We start from the raw sequence: 25,675 nt of genomic DNA, 5'->3' as shown, positions 1-25,675 counted from the left end.
CTCTCACCCAGCTTCGATTTATACTCTCAACCGAACTGCATAGTATATTATCGTCCTTGCTAGTACTGGGAGTTCTGTGCTGATAACTAAACTATGATTGTCTAAAAACTATTTTTATGTTACTTACGATATCATTTAAACTAATATTTTGTTACATAGTATGTAAATAATATAAAACATTTATATTTAACATATTATCAAAAATAGTTATTTTAATTAAAGTTTAACATCTTCTTGGGTAATCTATTCTTGGTTATTTATCAATAATTTGTTCTCGACTATTTTGCATTTGTCTACGACAAATGCTATACTTTCAATGTGCTCGGCCGAATTTCTTACGTCAAATTATCTAACGTTTCATTGCATGATTTTAACCCCAGGTGGTAGACCATAGAAAACGTGTAAACTAAAAGGTAGAAAAGCCCATAATAACAAGGGGGCAAAAAAGCTAAACCCTAACCAAGTAATGATAAAACTTTCGAAATACTCTGACCCAAATGAAAACGCGAAACTCGGATCAAATAAATCTTTGTTTTTGACTCGGAGATCTATAAGGTCCGAGTTTTGCTTTTTAATTTTATTTTAGAATTGTTTAGGGTTTAGCTTTTTTGCCCCATTTTTATTATGGACTTTTCTACTTTTTCGGGTAATTTAACTGCATTATATTCCATAGGTAGTTTTTATTAGTGTAAACTTGAGATCCCCCCCCCCCCGTCTTACACCGTTTTCCGTATGACCTTAACCCATATAAACTCTAAAACAATTGAAACTTCAGGAGGTGGTGGGGTCTCCATATGCCCTTGACCAATGTAGACCCTAGAAAAATTCCAACCTTGAAAGGCCTCTTCAATTTTTATTTTGGATGACCTTGACCCTTGCAAAATCGAGAAAAAAGCCCTAGACAGTTTTCATCGTATAAGCTTTTTTCTTCACATGGCCGTGATCCGTGAGAACCCTAAAACGATCTCAAATGTGAGGGGCCCCGGGATTTTTTTGCCCCGCATGATATTAGCCTTGGTAGATTCTAGAAAAATTCGAACGTTGAGGGGTCCGGGCCCGGGGAGGTTTTTCTCGCAGGACCTTGAACGCCAAACGCCGTAGATCGTAGTGACGTCTCGAGCGTCTGGAACGCTATGTTCCCATCTAACACATTTGAAAGTAGAGAAAATGTCGAACTTACTGTTCTGAAATCTCCGGGTGTAACGCAGTATTTGTAGATGGCGTAGAAGGGAATGCAGAGCATGGATGACAATCCGAGAAGCCAGCCTATTAACTCGCCCCACCACGGATAGACGTAACCTATGTAGTCTAATCGCTGATACTGAATCAAACTGAAAAGGAAAACTCCCTGCAACGGGAAATCCGCGACAAAAAAATAAAATAAATACAGATTATCAAACTGCAGGCGCGGATTGGAATACGGGCTTTGACGCATTTCGGGGGGATATTACTTTTGAAAGTTCCCAAAATATCCCTTTACGTCCTCCTCCCCACTCCGAGCCCTCCTTCTACCCCGCGGAGGCTAACTAGTCCAACGCCGGACTTAAAATATATACGCTCGTGGAGAAAAGGGGGATCGATGGGGCCACCTTCTGTTTTTGACAAGAACGGCTTAAATATTCCAAAAAGGTTTCTCGACAATTTAACGACGCCTTTTGCCGCCACAATGACGCGGTTTCAAGAAAATCTACTTATCATATATATAAACGGATATTAATGAGGTCCTTGGAATGTTTTTTAGATAAAAGGGGGCGCTACACGACAATGGACCCAAGAGATGCTGCCCGTCGCGTTTGTACCACGCGCGTCTTATCAAAGAAAATAGAAAAAGGAATAGAAATGTCGTGTCTGGATTTGTTAGGGCTACTCACTTCCGGTAATGTAATGTAATGTTATGTTATGGTAATGTCGCCTTTCAAATATTATTAACCGCAAAAGCCAGGGTCAAAGCCAGACAATAGGCACGTTCATACATACTCAGGGGCGTAAATAGGGCCCCGTAGACCCCGTAATGACGCGGGGGCCCCTAAATTCCTATCGGTCTATGGGCTAGACACTGGCTAAAACCTTCGTAAGTGATTCACCGGGGGGCGGAGATCTTAGCTACGCCACTGTACATACTCTCGAACGGGAGCTCTCGCAACGTTTCCGAACGTGTGAACGTGGCCTATATGAATAGTTTCAGATCGGGGTCGAGGAGAGGTGAGCATTTAGTACAGTCAAAGCGATATCCAGGTACGGGGTACACCCGGCTACGCCACTGGTAGAAGCAAGAGCTTTCAGGCCTCTAATGGTAGCTACAGTGTTTCTATTCCTCTTCTATATTTTTTCTGTCTAAATCTCGGATGTGCGTGAAGAATATCACACCAAAGGCTGATATAGGTTTCTAATGTCGTGTAGCGCCCTCTTTTATCTAAAAACTAAACATATTCTTCTAAATTTAACAGGGACCTAAACCCAAGGTTCGTAAAATCTGCTTGCCGCACTAAACCCGGTGGACTGGACACGCAAAGATTTAACATTTGATCTATGAGAATGAAACTAAGGTCGACTTTTTGAAACTTTTTAGATGCATTTTTAAGTGATACGATTCGAATGAAATAAGGTAGATTTTTAGTAAATTTCCATTAGAAATTTGTATAAAAGAAATATGCATTAAAACCAAAACAAGTAGAGAAAAGTATCAAATTACCGGAAGTGTTCACTTTTCTCGTTTGGGGTTAGTTTTTGTTTCATGAGGGCTAAAGCATTACATATTTTTAACTCATCAATTCAAGTTTTGAACCAACCAAAAATTTAGAAGGACATAAAATGAGATGCCCTTCCCACTAAAGGTTTTAGGAAGAGCGTAATAACGCGTCTCTAGTAAAAAGGTGTGAGTCAGTGCAGGGATTTTCAACGTCACCTCTAATTTACGTCATGCTCGAAAAGTAAGCTAAAAATAAAATCAGCTCGGTAACTCTTCCGACGCCATTGAAGCAAGAGCGCGTGATGCGTTTCCTTCACCCTCTCGTATTAGGAGGGGGGTAATAAGCGAGTTTCAATAACCGCCCCGCCATCTATCGGCTTTAAAATTAACTATTACGAAGGTAATGTCACAACAAAGAGAAGCCTACATCTTATGTCATAGGTCACCGAGGTATGACGTCAAACTCAAAGTACGATCCTCATCTAACCGCGCATGTGTCAGATATTATTGAAACTCGCTTAATAGACCATTGTAACCCGGCCACCTGTTTAAAGGCATTTTACGTCGCTAGATGACTTGGACCTAAGGTGGTTCCTAGCTGATTATTATTAATATTATTATTATTAATGCACTGGGATCGTCTAATCGTAGGCATTCACCCTAATTATAATTAAATACATTCTTGGTATCAGCTTTAAAAAAATCGTCGTAGATGGCGCCACAATAAATAATGAAAGGACGCATTCCAGAAACGAACTTAGTCAATAGCAAGATATATTATATAATTCTGGTAAAAAAATTAAAATTACTTACGAAGCACACTAGAGGTGTGAAAACTACCCAGCATAATTTCCACCAGGCGCAAGGGTAGTAACCCATCATATCTTTCAAATTTTCGTAATACCGATTAACACCTGCGGAAGTTAAATTACAGAAACAGTTACGTTATTTCCAGACATTAGTAGACCGATACGCGTTTCATAAGAGGGAAGATCCTTTCACAGGGGTAACGCAATTAGAGGTCGATTTTTAAATATTTACCCGAAGACTTACCAGATGGCGCCAGCAGTCTGAAGCGTGCAAATTTTAAAGGGTAACAGAATCATGGGTTAATTAATCCGTGACCGAATCGTTTGAATATTGAAAATTGGCGTCATCTGGTAAAAGCATTAATATCAAACTTCCAAGGGCTAAATGTTGGTTTCCTTCTAAGCAATTTGGGAATCGGTCCATAACGCATTAAGAAACCTACCGTAAGACCAGGATATAGAGGTCACTTCGAAAAAGATGAGAAACAGGAGAGAAATGCCGCTAGCGGCGTAGTTGTCAAAGAGTTTGAAGACGTACATTCCACCCTAGAAAGGTATGTAAATTAGATCATTTTAGGGGAAAGCCTTCAATAATTACCACTTCAGTAATATGTTTGTCTAAGCGCAGTTACTAACTCGTCTTCTACTACCAGAAAAAGAAACGCTTAGTTCGTAACTTTCGGTTATCCTGTTTCTACGAAACTTTAATTGAAGAGTTTTTTTTTCAAAAAAGAAATTCTTTCGAAAAACTGACACCACGATAAATACTGAAGTGAAGTACTGTCCAATAGAATTCGAGTAACCTACCTGCGTAACAAATGATAATCCGATGATGTAAGAAACAAAACAGACGCCGGCGATGAACAATTCCTTGTGTGGTCGCAGCAGTCGAGGCCATTCGTCCACCACGGCCGTTATGAAGCCTTCCATGGTACAAAACTATCGGATTCACACGAGGTTACTTTCATACCGTAAAAAGTCGTCAAATGGCAGTAACCTCCGTAAAGTGACTAATTTAATTTTCAGTTTAGTACCCGACGCAGATAACTGCCTCCTAACATAATTTGTTCATAAGTGTATAATATTGTTACATAAGTGTGACACTTCCTATTCTTCACATGCAAAAGTTTTACTGACAAATTGTGAGAGCTATTGACAAGACAAACTGCATTACGGGCTTCGTCGCCGTTTTGCGTGGACCCGCTTGCTAACGGGTCACACGTAGCCTTTGACAGTGCCTCGCTAGGGGGAGATTTTCCTCTTGTGATGACGTCACTCCGTTTCTAGCTCCCAGTAAAATATTCCCCGAAGTGACAAACTTATGGAACAATATTATAGACTTATAGTAAGACCTAAAGGATGTATATTCTACATTGAAAAATTGTCTGCTAACATTTTTAGCGTAAGTAGAACCAAATTTTATCAATTTTCAATATAAGTTACTTCAGAAACGAAAAGAGTGTTTATATTACTTAATTTTACAATAATTATTTAACCTGTGAGTTAAGAGCCACCGAAGCCCCGCCCTCGGAATCGGGGTTATTTACACCTCGCGCCCTCCGTGTTGGAATGAAGCAACTATACAAGTTGGGGGAGGGGGGGACAGAATAATGGGGGAAACGTAGATTTTGACATTTTTATAATACAATTAAATAAAATAAACACAGATGGCGTGAGATGTAAATTACCCGATTCCGAGGGCGGGGTTTTGGCGGCTCTTAACCCACAGGTGAAACCAAAATTGACACCCGATCACTACTCCCCCACTTTATTCCACCAAGCTCTAATTATTTTTAACGTAAGTAGTGCCAGTGAACCCTAGCAGCTTTTAAACCAGGTGGCAGAAATTAAATTAAGTGATCCACCATAACTAAGGGACTTTATACTCGTTTTAAATATTACCAAAATGTTATATAGGAAAGGAAAATAAAAAAAAAACCACCACACGATATGAAGTGTCCACATTTTCAGCTTCACCTACGCGTCTATCTAACAAATCGTACAATGTCCCAGGACCTGGTAGTAAATCGTCCCTGGTTCGTTGGTTAAATAAAATCTAAAGGTTACGACAACCCAAGAAGGAGGTTATTTTCGGTTTAAAGGGATCATTTCCCTGGGTGCTCTGGGGAGACGGAAAAAAGTGTTGAGGGATTCCGTTTAAAAGTGTTTGGACAGTCGAAAGAGGATGAGAGAAGAGCATCAAAATGGGAAGAGGGAACTCTCTACTTCAATTTTGAGAAGCAGTCGACTGGAGAGAATTGCACCGTTTTTGTTAAACAAGTAAAAAAAAAAAAACTTTTCCCCTCTAAACAAACAAGACTAAAGGCCTATTCACACGAGCCAACATTTTTTGCAAAACAATGTTGAACAACGCGAGACGCGAACCGAGTTACTCCGTGCAATAGCGGCCAACCCCTTCGTTGAAGTTTCTATGTTAACCTACGAACAAAAATATCTCTCGGCTCTGAGCGCCCCTAGCGGAAAATTATTTTTAGAATAGTTTTTGCATTGAAGCCAATATAAAAACGAACTAGGCGCTGAACGGCGATAGTTTATAACATGGTTTATAGCGGGAAAATCCTTGTTCATGGAATTTCGGCGAATGGGTTGGCCGCTATAACGCCGTGCTCCGTGTGAATGGAGAAAAGATTGCCACTTGTTGGGCGAGCGAAAGCTTTTGTTGACGGCTAAGATTTATAGATGGGCAATTTTTATGACCAAGGTTTAGCTAAAAATATTTAAATTTGATCATTTTCGTTCACCCAACTATAAGAAAATATTATTCTTCCCCATCTTTACACTAATTGTAGTGGATATTTTTTTTCTTTACCACAGAATCGTTTTAATTTTGAGGGGGGAATATTATCCGATTTTTTGACCCGACATTAATAGTGTTATTCTTTGGGCTACTCACTTATATTGTTCCTGGAGTGCCCCGAAAGTCTATGCGTATTCCATTGGGTTATTTTCAGGGAAAATTATAAAACTTTGCTACGCCTTTACTTCAAAATTGCCCGAATTACTGCTCTAAAAGGGCCAGCATTAAGGCAATTTGACTGCCTAAGGCCCCGCGCTTTACAGCGCATTCTGGGGACTCCGCTTTCAGTGCCTAACTATATTTGGGCTCTTGCTGCCTAGATGACGCCGCCACTTTTCTTGATCCGAGTGTTAGTAGAGCAGTTTCGGAGCACGTAAAAGCAAAAGTCAAGAATATTTTTTTTATTCGCCGGTTAATGCGCTAAATCTCTGCAACTTTTCGTGGGGTGTGTGAACGAACGTGTTATGCGACCTCGAGACGAAAACTGTGCTCACCAACAAAATGTTGGCTTGTGTAAATCGCCTCCCGAAAATAACACCTTACCCTATTCCGCAGAAACTCCTAACCCCTTATGGTAAACTATGAAAATATTTCTCGTTTTTCGTAATATGGTCTATTTTTTATTTAAATTTTAACACATTCATGTTACTTGACACTTTCCTGTGTCAGAGAAATACATAACGCATTATTGGCTGAACGAGCCAAGACCACTAATGAACATTTTAGCGTGTTTTGCGCTGACGCGATAATTAATATTTAAAATTTTAGCTAAATACCTCAATTGGTGTACTTTTCTTTTCATTATGGGTTTTTATATAATTAATTATAAAAACGTAAATAAATCATCTATGTATCAAAAGCCACCTATAACATATTTTTGTACAATATTTCTTCGGATTTCCCAAGATTTCTAATCTATATCTGGATTTCTCAAGTTTCCTATCTATTTTCTAAATTTCCAGAAATAATTATTTAAATTTCTAGCTACATGTACGAAATTGACAACTATAAATACGTCTCGAGAAATTTAATAATAAGCATCGATCTATACTACCAAAAATGCATGAATTTACTCAAGAATACGGTGCAATTATGGCATTAGCATCTGATGCCACCCTCTCATACTTCTTAGGGAAAATAGTTGGCGATCGTTAATGTGGAAAGAAGACTTAAAAGCCGACGAACTTTCGTCACAAAGTATGTGAGGGTGAGGTTTAAGATCTCTGCAGTACCGTATTCATAAGTACCCGAATGCATTCTTAATTCGCTCAGCCCAGTTGTTGTATCTTAGTTTCAACTAAATTGTAGAAATTAATTGTCAATAAAAATGTGCAATCTATTTTTATACGAGTTTAAATTGGAAAACATCCGCGAATAAAACTTATATAGAGCTTTTAAACGCGTATTTTTTATGGATGAGTGAAAAGGCGAATTTACAAACGTGGAGATATACGATGTATCTACAATAGAGTAACATCGTTGGGGACGTTGTCGGTGATGGTGAAGTACGTGTAACGGGAGGAAATCCTTTGGCGGGCGGGAGCAGTTGGTTACGCTCATGATAGCAGGATGGAAACCGTGGGAAAGACACAAACTAACTTCGCCAAGGAGGACACCCCCACACTCACTCCCGCTACGACTATTCGCCGTTCCTTACCCACAGATTTCATCTAACACATGACTTATCCCAAAACTAACGTCCAACCAGAAAGACGACTATTAGTGGCGTGATAAATCGTAAAATAAAGCGAGTAACGTCACGATTTAGATAAAATCCCGTGACTAATTTAATTTTTTTCACTGGTACGCGCTAGAGATAACCGATAGATGTCCCTACATTCCACCGAGAAATAGCGCCAGAAACTGAGTCTAAATTCAGGTTCAGCCCCTATTTCTATCCCTTCAGACTATAGACGCGTTTTTGTCCACTATCGTAACACAGCCATGTCCTATTGGCTCGTCTACAATCAATGAAATAACATTATTTCACTGTATATATTTGTTTGTTTAAAAATTTTACCGATATACTTTATGGGCACGCGCGTTCCGCTCGTGGACTTAAATTTCGAAATGTTTATCGACTCCGGCGCGTGCTCTCGATTTTCAATAACTATAGCCTGTGACATAGAAAAAACATTTACACGTAATTCGTGACCTCTTGTATTTTATAGAAACACCTATTAGTGTTTGCATTTATCAATTGAGTTTTGCATGTTTGCCAGATAAGTGCAAAATTAAAACTTTTTTCGATCCTCCCTGGTTCGTGAAAAATCTTCATACTCGAAAGGCGGAAAGCACTCGAGGAAGAATTTATATAAGGGTACTTTTACGTAGCTCTAATTAATCGAATTTGTGTATAGGATTTAAATGGCAGCGTGTATTTGAGATAAAAAGTAATTACCTGGCTATCCAGACCCAGCATTAGTATCATGAGAAAGAAAAGAACAGCCCAAAGAGGAGAAATAGGCAATTTGAGGACCGCGGATGGGTACGCCAGGAAAGCCAACCCGGGACCTGATAAAAAAGGAAGAATTGTCTCAGAAGATTATAACACAGGGTGTTTCAAAAGGTTATGCAAAAAATTTAAGGAGTTGTAGGGGGTGAGTTGCGAAGTATGCCTTTTTTCCCCATTTTCCTACGATGAGTTAAAAGAGCGCCAGAGAGCTTCAAAGTGTGGCCTACTAAACCTGAAAGTAGGCTGCAAAAAGCGCAAAACCAAGCAGCAGGGACTTTAAATACGTTTTTAGCAACCTTTTTACGCTGGTTACCTCGATTTGTTTACAAAGTCCTTTTTGACCTATCACACGAAACCAAACCTTAATGTTCGCGTTTCCCCGCTGCTTGTTTTTGCGCTTGTTGCAGCCTACTTCCAGGGGCTAGTAGGCCATACTTTGAAGCTCTCTGGCGCTCTTTTAACTCATTGTAGGAAAATGGGGAAAAAACGGGCATAATTCTCGACTCACCCCCTACAACTCCTTAAAATTTTTGCATAACCTTTTGAAACACCCTGTATACATCTTTCGAGACAAGTATTCATTAACACGAAATGTGTACCTTCGCGGGTTCGAGGTACTTTCCAATGGAAGCGAATTTACCACTATAATTACACTGCCTATCGTTAAAAATATAAACATTACGTCGTCTAAGGATATTTACGTATTTATAAAACATAATTTCCCGATGTATTAGTTTAAAAAAAATACTAAAACATCATACAGGACTTATTTCGCTTTTCACTATTTTTCTTCCGCGGAACCTGCGAAGGTATATGTTTCAAACAATGTTGGAAAATTCACAATTCTGTCGTAAGAAGCATATTAAATATATTATATACTTCTGATTATATTAATAGTCAGTTCCGTTTGTATAAAATTTATAAAACGGAATATAAATGGGAGAGGGACATACCGGAAGTGGCCACTTCGCTGACTGGCTTGTGTTGTTCGTGGGCCATGAACCCTACCACTGAAAAAATGACGAAACCGGCGAACATGGAGGTTCCGCTGTTAATGCAGGAAACTATCAAGGAATCCCTGCAAAATAATAAAAACAACATGATATGAGAGTCTTAAGTTATATTTCATTTTTAATTGGCGAATTTAAGCCGGTTTTATTCATTTTAAAATTAATTCCACTTTTCCCCCTTTTGTGATTTAAATCCGCAAGATTCGTTCCTTAGTTAATCTCGAGATATATAAACTGTAACTTAAGGTCAATCTCCCCTCTTTATTTCCGGTTTTATATAATTGTTTTTTAATACGTCTCTAGATGTTAATTACATCATTTTACGCCGCAATTTGGCGGGAAAGCGAAAGCCCGCCATTTTAAAACCTTTAAAGAAAATAATCTGAATCTGGCAGAAATGCCTTTCTTATTTTTATCGGCTGATAAATATTTGCCTGGCAGCGCAGTTTTTCCACAACGAAAATGGCGGAATTTAGATGCCAAATTTATACTAAGCTAGTTTTCGACGGTTATTTTGAATTATCGACTACGACTTCTGTGGAAAGCGCCAATGACGGTATCCTAAAATCTCCATAATAGAAAGTTTTCGTTTTGGTTTGGTTAGGGGGCTGGGGGCCTGATGGGGATACAAATTTAATCTCGACATACGTTAGGGTTATGCACTTCCGGCAATATTATGACATAAGCCTCGTCTACTAAAATATTATTAACAGGATGTTCATCGCGCAATAGCAATAGCTTTAAAACACTGAGATACTTTTAACGCCTATATTGGGCTCTACAGTTTCAATTCCTGTTAGATATTTTCTTCGTTACAACAATAAAGCATTTGTTTATATTCTAAAAATAAAAAAGTTCGATAAGGGGTGAGGTGGGCTAAAAACAAAAGTTTTCGAGCGGCAGCGGCCCTTTTCGTTCCAACAAGGGGGAAAATTTCCAAAACGAATATCAAACTGATGTACGCGAAAACGATGGATCCGAAAAGAAACCGACTTTCGCCTCTGGGGATTCCAATCCGGATGGAAGGCTATTCCTCGGGATATTCAAAACAGCTCGACAGGAAGCCAAATAACTTTATAAAGTGCGGGTCAATTTCGGAAGAAAGTTTTTCACTTTCTTCTCAAATCCTCCAAACTATAAAACAAATACTTACTCTCGGATGTAACAAATTTCATGAATCCCAGAGAATATGGGCTATAACTATTTTGGACGTTATGCAAATAGTCGGGTCAAACCGATAATACAATTAATATAAATCTTTTACCAATATTTGAACTGTTATCCCGTTATTTACCGATATTTCAAGCAGTATAACGTTTTTTTATCGATATTTACAGCAATATCACTTTTTTTATCGATATTTCAAGCAATATCACGTTTTTTTTACGATATATCAAGCAATGTAACCTTTTTTAAATCGATATTTCAAGCAATATAACCTTTTTTAAATCGATATTTCAAGCAATATCACTTTTTTTACCGATATTTGAATCGATACCGATGTTTCATGTTTGTCGAAATGTAAACTTTATTAATTGTTTATCGGTTATATAAAAATTATTTTCATCCCAAACCAGTTAAATTCTAATATCAGTATTCCTTACCATTTAAAAAACCATGATTGAAATTTCGACGGACGAAGTCAGTTTCTGGTTGACAAAGGAACCGGGGTGGGGGAGGGATAAATTAAAGAATAAAGTCTTTTTTTACTTGTAAACATTGTTGCTAAATTTGTTGTAACTGCCGAGGGCGATGAGAGATCCCAGGCCCAATCCGTAAGAGAAGAAGATTTGAGTGGCAGCGTCGATCCACACCTGAAATGCGACCAAAATCCACGTTGTATACGTTAGAGAAAGAGTTATTTTATATACTTCTGGTAAAAAGTAACATAATAACCATGAGAATGACACTTGGGTATTTTTAACTTTTCAGAGTGACAACAAAAATATAGAAGATAGCATCCGGGAATGTAGTTGCCTCGTCTCGCTTGTTTACCATTAGAGGCCAAGGGTTAGAGAAATGAAAAGCGCCTTCAAACTTTGGCAAAATAATGAATCAGATAAAATTTATCAGTAAAAACACTAGCTTCGTTTCTTGACTGTGTAAAATTTCGGGATCTAAACGCGTTTCGTGTTTATTTTATCCACATACGTAAGCTGTGCCCATAGTGACGTAATTCTGTGTTTGCAACAAAGGTGACGCTAGTAGTCGAGGGCATGGGCGCCCGCAGGGGGGGGGATTCCCTCCCTTTTATGAGCTATAAATGCACTAAAAAAGGTATGAAGTTTCTTCCCCCTTTTGACTAAGTATGAAGATTGCTCCCCCTATGAAAACTCTCTGCGGCGAAAATTACTCGGCTGGGATGGTAAAAAATGTTTCCCCCTTTTGAAAATTTGGAAAATCAAATTCCAAAATGTTTTTGAAAGAAGAAAAATAAAGTTTCTTAGAAAAACTCCAAATTTTTCGACGGCGGTGTTGTATCGGCAAATGTCATACATATGCTATTATGTTACTTATGGTATTACGCATAAAGGGAACACTTAATATATTAATAATTAAAGGGCTTTATTGCATATATTACGTTATCTGACTTTAAAAACATCGTAACTGTCACTGTTTTAAAATAAATTTTTCAATTTTCTTTTTTTTTCTTAAAATACTGGCAATGGAGCGGTAAAATACTATGGATAAAATATGTACCAGCCTAAGCTACCATTTAAAATATGATAAAATCATGTGATTAAAATGAACTTGTTTTTATTTTTACCCTTGCAAAAGGCTTCCGATAGATGTCCCAACACTCAACTGGAAAAAAGCGCCGGAAGTTTGATATAAATTCCGGTTCACCCCCCATTTAAATCCCTCTATTATAGGATGAAAACGTTTATACTCTCAAGACTTGGGCCACAAGCTAACGACAGTCATGTCCTAGACAAGATCGTTTGTTGTTCCATGAACTGACAAGAGATTAATAATACATTCCGATAAATATATAACAGAAATTATCTTTCCTATATTTATTAGAGATCTTAAAATTTGATTTTCCAAGTTACGATGTTTTTAAATTCAGTATTCAGTGAGCGATTCTAACGTTTGCGTCTTCTCACCCGGGAGTCTCGTAAACGAGATAGATCCGGATAAATGTAGAAGATGATTCCGTCCCAGGCGCCGGGCAGAGTGATGCCTCGGATCAGAAGGATGAACAGCAGCGCGTACGGAAACAACGCCGTGAAATATACTACCTGAAAACACACCAGCGATAAAACGATTAAAGTACTTTGAAAAACACCACTTAAGTTACGCCGCCTGAGTACGTCCAGTGACTGACGCTTCATCTAATAGCAAGACAGATAAATGTTTAGTGTACAATTTCCTTTTCCCCCAGTTTCTTAGAAAATTCAAATGGAGTTAATTAAAGGCATTGAAGACGCTAGACCTAACTATAAAAGCGTTTACGTTTATCGCTTCACGAGTGAGCAATGATGGAAGCTTAATCTTACGTGCTAAGGTTGTACTCCCTTGAAACTTGACATAACCCAAACTAACCTAACCTAATATAAACAAAATTAATGAAAAAGTTCATGAAATGTTATGTACTATTTTCGAAGAATTCAGCAAGCTCGTTTCGAGAAGAAGATTTTGGGTTTTAAAATGTGTCTCGAGGTTCCTAAGCTAGGACTTTGCACGGGGTACTTCCGGTTAATATACATTTTAATAAATTAAGTGGAAATCATAGCATAGAAAGTTAGTAGGCCTAAACAGTATCGTATTAACCCATGGCGGGACTCCTAGGCTTCTAGCTTCTTTGGGCTGCTCAGCCCCTCAACATCGTCCCCCCCTTTGTGATGCATGGGCCTCTGCTTGGCCCCTGCTCTTTGCGGGCCACTAGACTTAATTCAGCCTAGCCAGCCATATGGGTAATGCGGAACTCTGACTAAAGACGATAAATCGACCTAGTTGCTGTTACTCTTCTATATTTTCAATGAATACTTTGTATACGTAACATAAATTTCTAAGCAGAGTCGCCTCATTTTTGTTTAAAAACTTATTCCTCAAATTACTCAAGCACGTGAGCAAAAATCATCATGTAAATTTACATGGGGAAATCATCCATTTCCGGTCCAGTTTTAGTCTGTGCTACATATTATCACTGAGCAAAGGATTGCTAATGCCAATTCTACAAACTACAAGAACGATTCTACAATGGACCGAAAATAACTTGATTTTTATATGTAAATTAAGATTGAGATCTATTCTAGAATGTCCAGACATTTTTTTTTTGGAATTCAGAGTAAGTTGATAGGCATGTGCCAAGTGTGCCATGGCACAAAGGCTCCGATGTTTGGGGGCTCCCGTCTTCGAAATAAATGTTTTTTTTCCATTTTTTTTATATATATTATAATTTCAATATTTTTTAAGTCAAAAAGTAAGGTCTGACTTTTAAGGGGCCCCCAATTCTACTTTGCACAGGGCCCTCAATAGTGTTAATCCGGACCTGGTTATGCCTAACAGACACTCTTTGCCTCGTCGTCCTAGTGAACTCGTGCCGAGGCGTATGATAGTTTGTTTTTAGATCGCGTATTTATTATTTGTACGCTAGAGGCGCTTATCCATTTAAGTATGACGTCAATAATTCATCAGTCCACAAAGCTTTCAGTAAATATTTTGATTCACTGACATACTGGAATAAAACTATATACATATACTTCAACGTCACACAGCTCGTAGGATAACGAAAAATAAATCAAAAAACTTTAAAAGTGATAAAAATAATTAAAATTAGCAAAACAGGTACACTTTTGGTGAATAATTTCCTCCTAATAGAATAAATTAAAATGAATTCGCTACTTCTAAACACACCAAAAAAAGGAAAAAAGACAAGTACTTTTCCTGTCCATTTGACGCCCTTCCAGATGCAGAAGTAGCAGAAGAGCCAAGCAAGGGCCAAAGTTCCAGCAAGAGGCCATCGGATGTCGCCCGGTTCGCCCAAACCCGAAGAAACTTGAAGAACGTTACGTCTAAGGTAAATAAAATATGAAAGTTACATCACAAATAAACAGCTCACCTAGAGTCGGATTCGAGCTCGCCTCTATGGGATCATTAACACAGAAAAATCAATTATGCGTCTTAGAGTCATTAAAAACCATAAAATTCATATGGACTCGACTCGGGTTCATAGGTTTTCACTTATATTATTTTAAGGACGTCATCTTAAATGCTTTTCAAATGTGATTAAAAAAGGGAGCCCTGAGTCGGATTTGGGCTCAGATCACACTTTTAAGGACAATTTTCGACTTGAGTTCGAAAAACACGTTACATTTTTGTTCAGACATTGTAATAAAAGTTATCAAGATTTCGAGGGAAGAAAATTACTCGTAATTTGTAAACATACCCATTAACTTCTACAAAATATGTCAATTTAAATTAAAAAGGGGGAATTACTCTTTTTCATTTGGATTAATTTAATCTAAAGGATGTATACGAAAATTATTTACGAGTATTATTTGGAACTAAGCCTCAGTCTCATGGACAAAGAGAAAATATTTGGGATTCGTTTCTGTCTCATGGATAAAGAGAAAATATTTTGGATTCGTTTCAGTCTCATGGACAAAAGGGAAAATATTTTTTACTCGTTTCAGTCTCATGGACAAAGGGAAAATATTTTCAACTGGTTTCAGTCTCATGGACAAAATAAAAAATATTTTGAACTCTTTTCAGTGTCATGAACAAAGATAAAATATTTGGGACTCTTCTCGGTATCATTGACAAAGAGGAAATATTTTTGGACTTGTCTCATACTCACTCTCTCAAACTTGAGTTGGTCTCAAATTTGAGGCGAGACCGCGCAGCGACGAATGCAACCCACCGTCAAAAAAGAACAACAAAAGTTTTTTGTTATATATCCGACAGCGGTTAGGTTATAAAATTTGTCGTATCAACCCTTAATTCGACAATTTTATAGAGCTATAGGGCAATTTTCGCACCTCCGTAAAGATAGTATAATAGGGCTGTTCCTATTATTATGCAAAATAGCATTGTTAAGAACGAAATTTTCGTGGCGCCATATCCGAGTTATTGCGGGTATAAAAAAGATAAAAGTTTCCTTAAAATTTACACCGAAACTAAAAAGATTTATCCTAGTTTTACAACGGAAGTTTATTACTCTGAGACGGTCTCTATACTCGGCATTACGGATGGGATACTTCAAACAGAATAATAGACTTCTGGTTTTTAACAAACTGGCGGGTAGGGAAGAAATCTAGAGGCGAGTTTTGGCAGCGTCACGAAATGGACGTCCGTATAGTTTGTCGCCCTGATTTTATAGGTCGTAAAACGAACCTACGAGCACGTTCGGAGAAAGAGAGAGGACCCTTTCGGACAACCGGATCTTAAATTCGACAAAACCGCGCTGGTTTTAACTACCGAGGGAGTCCTTTAAAAGGACGCCAGATTATTATTATCGAAGGACTGATTCTCTATCGACGAAGCGCCGCGGTGTAAAGACATTTCAAATCCCCCTGCTGGCTTCACCTAGAAACGAACTGGATGAAATCGGTGAATATATAGACGTAGCTTCGAAATAGGCGAATGCGTCCAGTTTCGAGCGAATTGTCGGGTCACATTGCGAAGGCTAAAAGACCAAAGTTAGGCGCACCAATTTTCCGTCTGGATGAAAACGAATCGGAGGGTGATATGGAATCGACGACACTTTTGTCGAACGAAGAAGAGTCTACGTCGAGGAAATTAAAACGAACCTCACCTCTCTCTCTATCCCTCTCCAGTCTAATTAATTAATTTCGGGAAGACCTGAATTACGTTCTCTTCGGTTGGCTTTTTACGAGGATTTTCTAAGAAGCCAATGGATAGTCTTCAAATTAGAAGAGCGGTAGAGCCAGTAAAATTCCCTTCCGCTCGCTTTTAATACCTGACAGTGGAAGTTTATAATAACTCTCTTACGAAAGAAGCGTTCGACTTGGTTATGAAAAGGAATATCCACCTTCGCAGGTTCGAAGCACTTTTCAATGGGAGCGAATTTATAATGAGCATGAAGTTACATGTTTAGAGGGACCCAGTAGCGTAGCAAGGGGGAGGGCAGAGGGGGACGCTTGTTTGGGTGCGATTTTGCTAATAGAAAAGTATTGAGAGGGGTGGCAAAAAAGCGGCTAACACAGGGGCCACCCGGGGGGGGGGGCGATTCTGTAGCTGCGGCACTGCTTGGATCAACAATTTTAACGTTTCTGTCATCAGGTTTAACATTAGCTACTAACGTTAAAAACTAATCGTAGCTCGTGTTACCAGACGGCTTTTCGATTTAGTTTCTACTCCCAAATCGCTGATCTGTGTCAACGAGCTAGCGCCGAACATTCTTTGCGTCAACGCTCACCATCACGGCATTTTTTCTCGAGTTATATCCATCCTTTATGGACTAACGGAGTTTTTAAAAGACAGTAGCAACCGTCACGACCTTTTGTCCTAGTGAAACCTAAAAGAATGCTTTCATCAACCAACGAAACCAATCTATAGGCGAATACGTTTGGCAAAGGCAGGAGTCATTCGCGGGCAAATTTCAAGCCCCACTTTCAACTGGGAGAAAGAAGCAGACTTCCCACGTGGGCAGGTGGGTCAAATCTCATGGGACCGCGGCAAAATTATGCTTTGCGGATGGTTTGGAACACAGGGGCCAATTTATGTGGGTAAGGGTTTAGTTTTTTCAATCGAAATTTGAACGATCTTTTTTAGTTCAGTAAACTTCCTCCAGCGACTTTCCTCTGCTTGAATTGGGTAAAGGGGGGGGCGTGAGAATACAATTCACACCTGACTAGAACGTCGCCAGTCCGCCTCTGCTGGCCGTGGAAGTATAAAGTTTTCGTAAACTTTCGAAGATACATCGATAGTATAGGAAAGATGACGGATTGTCCTAGTTTGCACTTACTCCCAGTACTCCTTGACGGGACTCCGGTAGACGGTGGAGTAGTTTCCGGACTCAGCGATGACCGATTGGCAGGCGGCCGAGGTGTTGAAGGTGCAGTTGGCGGCGGCGGCGTGTGCCAGGGCGGCCGAATCTCCGTACTCCGACTGACACAACTCCGTGTTCCACCAGTTGTCGCACGTCCGCCACGGGACGTCGGACGCCAGCGAGTTGAAGATATAGTAGAGAGCCCAAGATAGCACCACGATGTAGTAGGAATTTAGCCAGAACGCCATCACGGCCGCCGCGTAGCCCACTCCTAAAGCGAAAGCAAAATGCGACTGAAAGACAAGCTTACCAAAAAATCAGAACTGGATAACTATACCGAAAATTTATTTACTTATACGAAGAGCGTATTTACTTATACCAAGAATGTATTTACTTATACCAAGAATGTATTTATTTATACCAAGAATGTATTTACTTATACCAAGAATGTATTTACTTATACCAAGAGCGTATTTATACTTATACCAAGAATGTATTTACTTATACCAAGAGCGTATTTACTTATACCAAGAATGTATTTACTTATACCAAGAATGTATTTACTTATACCAAGAATGTATTTATTTTTACCAATCATGTATTTACTTTTTCCAATCATGTATTTACTTTTACCAATCATGTATTTACTTTTACCAATCATGTATTTACTTTTACCAATCATGTATTTACTTTTACCAAGCACGTTTTTATTTTTACCAAGCACGTATTTACTTTTACCAATCACGTATTTACTTTTACCAATCATGTATTTACTTTTACCAATCATGTATTTACTTTTACCAATCATGTATTTACTTTTACCAATCATGGTTTTTCTTTTACCAATCATGGTTTTTCTTTTACCAATCATGTATTTACTTTTACCAATCATGTATTTACTTTTACCAATCATGTATTTACTTTTACCAATCATGTATTTACTTTTACCAATCATGTATTTACTTTTACCAATCATGTATTTACTTTTACCAATCATGTATTTACTTTTACCAATCATGTATTTACTTTTACCAATCATGTATTTACTTTTACCAATCATGTATTTACTTTTACCAATCATGTATTTACTTTTACCAATCATGTATTTACTTTTACCAAGAATATATTCAGATTAACAGAAAATATATGGGCAGCACCCTGTTCAGTTCGTGATTCCTGGAATGAAAATCACGTCCATTCGCCTTTCCCGTGTAATCTCTCCCGTTTTTCTCACAAAGAGAGAAGACACTCCGGTTACAGATTTAGGAGAATACGTCACTTACGTAGATGGCACCTCAATAAATAAAGTTTTCCTAAAGCTAAATCTATTTATTTTTGGTAGTAATGGGATAAAAGTACTTAGCGCACTAAACATTTCTCATTTTTAATAGTAGATGGCGGGCCAATCATGGCGCGTGAATTAATGACGTGGAGTATTTTGGTACGATAGATTAAGGTGATACCGACTTGTTAACATTAAATTTTAAAAATCTATTTAATATTCTTACATGTCTTACAATATCAGAATGATTCTATTTATAATTAAAGTAAATAAGCTGACGATGCTGCACTCGGGGTGAAAATGCTTATAAAAAATGACGTAATTAGGGCAAGAGTAACTGGGCATACCTTGGGGAAATGTTTGAAGAAAAAAAGATAGGTGGATTTTGAAGAAAGATGGAATGATAGCCAAGATCACTTCGAAGTAAGAAACTGACTCTAAAATAACTTCTTCTCTAGCGCTTTTTTTTTGCTAAAAATGCGAGTTTTTCCTTTTTTTCCGCCGAACCAACCTTCGGTAGTGATTATTTTAGAAAGCTCTTAAAACTCGAAGGGGTACGAAAAAAATTGGGCTAGCGGAACGATATTTCGTTGGTTGAGAAAAAAATGAAGTTCTCTAAGCCTTCGAAGTATATACGGATATAAATATAATAATTGCAGCGGGTTTCTCATTTTTCGAGCTGTTTTGGAATGAGATTTTGGCACACTATGATAGCGAGAAAAAACCCAACGTAGATGAACCAGATCCGCTTCTACTCTTAGTTTCGGAATTATACAGGTTTAATCGAACCTTCAGAAATTCTTGACGCATTTAGTATCATATAATAAACATTCAGCGTGCCCTATATGTGTGAGCAGTCCATTGCAATTTATAGTGAAATTCTTCACCAATTATTGCATGGCGGTCGCTATTCAGCAGACATCTTTTACGCTCGGGCTTCCGTTGAATTCCAACGTTAAGATATTTATATCAAAAGTCAAAATTTTAGCCAGAGATTCCAACAGTAGACCGGTTTCGTCCTTTTGGGGCTCATCAGTACTGCGTAGGAACTCTGGCTTTACTCGCATTAAGTATCGTTAGAAATAAAATCAGGTTGTCTCCTGAGGAACCCGGCCCTCGAGCGAACCAATATCAGACGTATTAGGAAACGTATACACTTCGAATGTCTCAGCAACACCGCGGTGGCCCTAGTGATTCTCACGGTGGCGTCTGTGGTGGACTGTACATAGGGTGGCCTTGCCCGATGGCAAGTGGAACTTGAGGGCTTCTACTGAAGTGGGCCCTCGTAAATATGAGACATTATTCAAACTAAATAATAGCCTTATACTTCTGGTCAGTCCGCTACTGGGTGGCGTGGTTTATAGCCGAGAATTTCGCTCTTCGACGGCGACTAGCCAATGATTTTGAAGATCTTACATTCGACGTAGTTTAAGACACACCGGTTTCTCCAGACGCATTCGTAGCAGTGGCGTAGCCAGGGGGGGGCACCGGGGGCATTAATTTTTTATAAGGTGGTCGTAGCTTCCCATAAACTCGAATATCTCAAACCACAGATAGTTATTTAAAATGTTGGTTCAGTTACGACACAGCTATACATGATAGATCTAATAACTTTCAAAAATTATTTCCAATCGGTTAGTTTTTACTATGCCTACGACGATAAGAAACATATCGCCATTTTAGTCGGTGATAAGGAAGCATCGCTCGCTAACGCTAGCTCCGTTTCAAAAACCAACCAACATTTATCCACACGTAATCTAGCTTTGTTTAGAGGAATACGATTCTAAAGAATTGTAAGCAATCGTTTTCTTTTACCCTGAAAAATGACTGGAATATAACGTTACAGGTAGATTCACGATGTTATTTAGGTTACTGAGAACTTACCAGTGTATCTTCTAGGCCCTCTAGCATGATCTACTACCTAATCTCATACGTCCTTTAGAAATCCATATTTTATTTAATTACTAATTTAGTTCTACTTAATTTCATAAAAAGTAAATTGAAGAAATAATTAATTTAATTAATCATAATTAGCGAAATAGTAGGTAGATAATAAATTATACCCTGTCAAGAAATGCTTTTCAAAATAGATCCCCGACAGAGGTTGTTACTATTTGGATTTAAATTGCGAGATTCAGTACTTCTTTGGTACGTTCTCAGCAACATAAATTCCTTGTTGGTGGAGTCCAAAATTCCCAGGATAAGAAGAAGAAATAACGTTTTTCGCTCCTTCTTAGAGATCATCTCCAGCGATGAAATGGAGAATGATATAGTAATAGAAGAAGAAAATATCCCCGGAATTCGAAAACAAGTTGCCAATTGCCAAAAATAAATGTGTGGCGTTCATCTTCTCATTTCCGGTCCAAAAGTGAAATTTTATTTTCTCAAGTCATCTGTTTTGATTTTCCTATATTTTAGTTGGAAAATGTTTAGTTTTCTCTGAAAAATTCCACAATTAAAATAAACGATTTTTGTATTTAAAATTTTTATCGAATTCTTTTGACACTTTTAAAAAAATATTTACGTTTGTAAGTGAATATTAAATTGAATGCAATAGTATCTATCACAAAACAAATTATTGATACTTCTGGTACAAAGTGGGGTCCTAAGACCTAAACGAAACAGCTGTCACTAAAAATGGACTTTTCGCCTACATGTGGAAACACCGTACGGGGGGGGGGGTGTTCGAGAAGGGGGTGGTAATTTAGTACAGTTAAAGGTAGGTGGCCAAAGGGGAGGTCTGGACCCGAAACCCCCCCTGTCTACGCCATTGACCTGGCCAGCCCACCCGAGGCTCAATAGTGGAGTAAGCCAACATTACTTGTAAGGTCCCAAGATCCTCTCTAGCGCAAACTAGTGTTTGAATATACCCAAGGCGAAATATACAACTACCAACTTACCAAGGACGATATATTAAAAGGTGGGTAAAAATATCGTCCCTCCCTGCGAAATTTTAATTTATATGGAGGCGAATTTCCTGTCTTGCGTAGTTTCGTGTTTTCGGTTTAAAATCGTTTGCGTTTCAGACGACGTGTAACGAAATAGCAGTTTCTTATTGGTCTTTCATATAAATTCAAATTTTGATGGGTGGGTCGCCATTTTTACCCACCTTTTCAGTTCGGCTACTAAATTAAGATTTAATCACCTTTAAGTCAATAATAAGTGTCCTATGTTACTTATGGTAATATACACATTCGCTTTGTTATATGAATTTGATATGATTTTTGTCGCTATAAACTCTGGCAACTTTGTTTAAAGCAAATTTCTTCATCGGCTAGTAAGGTAAACTCATAAGTCTATAACTATATTTTATAAGTGTGTCAGCTATGTGTGGACTAATGTAGAATTGACGACATAGAGAAGCTCCTCTAGTTAGAAAACTACGCGACTTAAAACAAATCATCATGCCCCAGTCTTACGCTTTCAATTTCTCGAGACAAAGAGCGCCTATTACCCCTAATGCTTTAGTCTAAAGTCGACCAAGAATGTATGTTCCTTCTAGTAAATGGCTCTCTGTAAAATTTAACCCGCGGAAGATAAGGAACTGACACACTTATATCAAAAATAATTATAGGCTTGTGGTAAAATGTATGAAAAAGAACCGTGGTTCCTGTAAGGTTGTTTAATCCGCGGTACAATGCCCTACGTTTATTGCTCCATAAAAACCGGAATATAACTCTTTAAACTACAAACGGCGCCACACGTAAAAAACGTTAAAACGTCAACTTGTTGAATTCCTACGAAAACTGGCAGAGTTTCTACTCAAATATTTCGTAAAGGTTTTTTTAATAATAGCAGAACCATCTGGCGTTTATATAGCTCGAGTTTTTTTACGCACACCTGTTACGCCACAAATAAAATTAAAAATTCAGGATTCGTATATTTATTTTATAATGATAGAGATTTTAATCCTGCTTTATACAAGGAGAGTGATTACGATTTCGACGGGAGGGAGTGGCAAAGGTCGGCCAATGTTTACCCAAAATAGCCTTTATAAATCTTAAAAACGAACTACACCGATTCCCAAATTGCTTACACTGAAACAAACATTTAGCGATACGCCATTCGAGGTTTGATTTATAAGTTCTACAAGATGGCGCAAATTAAAACATTTATACGGTAAGCGAATAAATACTTAATTATCTATTACAGTTTTAAACGTAAAAATTATAAACAAAAGCGCAACAAAAAAGGTAAAACGTAAAATATTCATGGTTTTTAGCTAATTTAAAATTTCTACTTTTCAAGCTGTTGTTGCCATCTGTGAAATGATATTATTCCTGGCTATAAATGACTTTAGGTTCCCTGTTAAACGCGAAAACATTATCGTGTATACTTAGGAAGAATAACTACTTTGACCCAATTTTGAACGTTTCTCCCAATCCACCTATCCGTATGCTCTTCCACTTAAAAGGCAATCAAAGGGCTCCAGTGCGTCATTCGTTCCCTAAAACTGACGCGATTGAAACGCAGCTTTACCTTCTCTTGGTTTGGGAAAACTAGACCAAGATGCCCCTCGGCTCGTCTCAACATATTCCTTCTCCGTAAGTATAAATAAATACATTCTCGGTGGGGGGGGGGGGGATAGAATACAGGCTGAGAAATGGGGGAACTGAAGCAGACCGAAGGTGAGGAGCTAGTTTTAATTAAGACACGGCTGAGCGATGTTAATGAGGAAAGAGACAACTTGCCTTTGAAGATGGGACATATTTTCCAGACTCCGAGTCCTCCGATGCTCAGGTACTGGCCGAGAGACGTCTCCAGGAAGAAGGTCGGAATCCCAGCCAGGAATAGCGTCAACAGGTAAGGAATTAGGAAAGCGCCTATGAGGGAAATGAAAAAAGAAATCAGATCCTATTTACTATCACTCATTCAACGTACATTCGACAGTAAGTAAAGTTCCTAAGATTTATTCGAATTTACGAATTTATCATTTATTAAAGTACCGTTCAGCCTATGTAAATGATTGATGCCAAATTAGTAGTTCATATCCGATATAGCAATTAATTGGTCACCCTGCGCGGTTTACACTTTTCCACCAAACAATGAGTTTATATTCAATTATTATTGGTCGCGATAGCGCTACAATTGTTCATACGAAGGCTAACGGTTTGGTTTCCTCCAACGGGATCATTCGTATTTTTTATTGTCATCCGCTATAATGTTTACTGTATGAAATTTGAATATTAGATTTAGAATGTCAAAATTATTCATATATATTGAATTTCAAATAGTTGTATAACTCAAACAAATTAAACACGTAAAAAGCTTCCACCTAACCGAATAAAGTTGCGTGTTGGTCCACGAAAACGTGTACCAACGTTTGCGTCTAAAGCCCAGTTCACACTATACAATTAATTGGGCCACTTAATTGAAACCAACTAATTGTAAGCAAGAAAATTGTACAGTGTTAACAGAAAAATTGTAACCATTGTTCCAACTTTTTCTGTTGACACTGTACAATTTTCTTTGCTTACAATTAGTTGGTTTCAATTAAGTGGCCCAATTAATTGTATAGTGTAAACTGGGCTTCACACTGCTTAATTCACTGACAATTAGTTGGACAAGTTTGGTGGCCAAACTAATTGGCCTTTAAACGTTGGATAGTCATAAAAACTATTTAATTCTAAGTCATCTATTTTTTAACAAAATATTTAAGAGTGCACTAATAGTCATTTTTCTTAAACACAAATTGTATGAAGTGACGAGTTATGTATTCCGAAACATTCGATTACCCAATCTCAATGACGTCAAACTTTTCCTAACCGATATCGTCCAATGCCACACTTACCCTTACGGCGTTACTTATGATTCTATTACGTATCAGATCCCGAATAACGCGAATATATCCCATTGGGAATTATCCGAATTCAATTGACCCAATTATGCAATAATAATATGGTTTTCGGTTTCCCAAATTCTCAAAGGAAATGGTGTAAGCGTATCCCCAAGATCACTAATGGCCTTACCTCGCTTTCACTAACAGCCTGGTAGTCATTAACAGAGCACTACCGACTAAATTATTTAGTCGGTAGTGAACAGAGACAATGAAAGCGATATATAAAGATGTCCATTGAAAAGCGCGACACGTTTTATAGGAAACGCGTATACTATAATAAAAATAGATAGTCTTATTTATTAATTGTTTTTAAAATAAATCAATAAAAAAATTAAATGTATAAAATGTTTTTTCCCGCGTCACGAGCTTAAGCCTTTTAGTGCTTTATTGGCACGCGCGTTTCGCACGTCGACTTCAAATACCAAAATCTTTATCGACTCGAGCGCGCGCTCTCTATCTTCAATAACTTTAGCTAGTGACGGCTTTTAAAATTCATTTTGCGCGTGAAAATACCTCTACATGTTATGGTCAAAAAAGCACGCAAAGAAGGCTGTGTGCCCAAGACATGTACCTGTAGTGTCGCGCGCTAAAACGTCATTTCAAAATCCGTCAATTGACGTAGAAAAAACATTTACACGTGACCTCACGTATTTTATAGAAACACCTATTTTAGAAACGAGACTAATTTATTATTGATACCGGTACGATTTTACTTTCTTTTTTGTTTCTCAAAACATTGATTTTAAAACGCTTACTTTTTATATTAAAACACGAAAATTTATTGAAAAGTCTAAATTAGGCAGAAGTTTTAGGCAG

At 38.0% G+C, this 25,675-nt stretch overlaps 1 protein-coding gene across 3 annotated transcripts in view; it reads right to left on the bottom strand.

Moving 5' to 3' along the window:
- LOC149940663 (sodium- and chloride-dependent GABA transporter 1-like) overlaps positions 1-25,675 on the bottom strand; it is a 71,091-nt gene that overhangs the window by 3,791 nt on the left and 41,625 nt on the right. For 2 of the 3 annotated variants that reach the window (XM_090177000.1, XM_090176999.1), the window contains exons 2-12: positions 23,712-23,843; positions 17,715-18,009; positions 14,667-14,799; positions 12,889-13,023; positions 11,492-11,595; positions 9,725-9,849; positions 8,718-8,830; positions 4,306-4,437; positions 3,942-4,044; positions 3,503-3,603; positions 1,181-1,348 (exon numbers count right to left, since the gene is read on the bottom strand). In XM_090177000.1, coding sequence (XP_090033126.1) covers positions 1,181-1,348; positions 3,503-3,603; positions 3,942-4,044; positions 4,306-4,437; positions 8,718-8,830; positions 9,725-9,849; positions 11,492-11,595; positions 12,889-13,023; positions 14,667-14,799; positions 17,715-18,009; positions 23,712-23,843 — 1,541 coding nt within the window. Of the gene's footprint in view, positions 1-1,180; positions 1,349-3,502; positions 3,604-3,941; positions 4,045-4,305; positions 4,438-8,717; positions 8,831-9,724; positions 9,850-11,491; positions 11,596-12,888; positions 13,024-14,666; positions 14,800-17,714; positions 18,010-23,711; positions 23,844-24,989; positions 25,010-25,675 lie in introns of those variants that run through there. The other variant, XM_090177001.1, reaches the window with a different exon arrangement.

This window comes from Leiobunum rupestre, chromosome 6 (assembly GCF_980474605.1).
Source record: "Leiobunum rupestre chromosome 6, qqLeiRupe1.1.hap1, whole genome shotgun sequence".
In the NCBI taxonomy this organism is placed as follows: Eukaryota; Metazoa; Arthropoda; class Arachnida; order Opiliones; family Sclerosomatidae; genus Leiobunum; species Leiobunum rupestre.
Note: the sequence above shows the minus strand (reverse complement) of the source record. Positions and strands in the feature narration are given on the sequence as shown.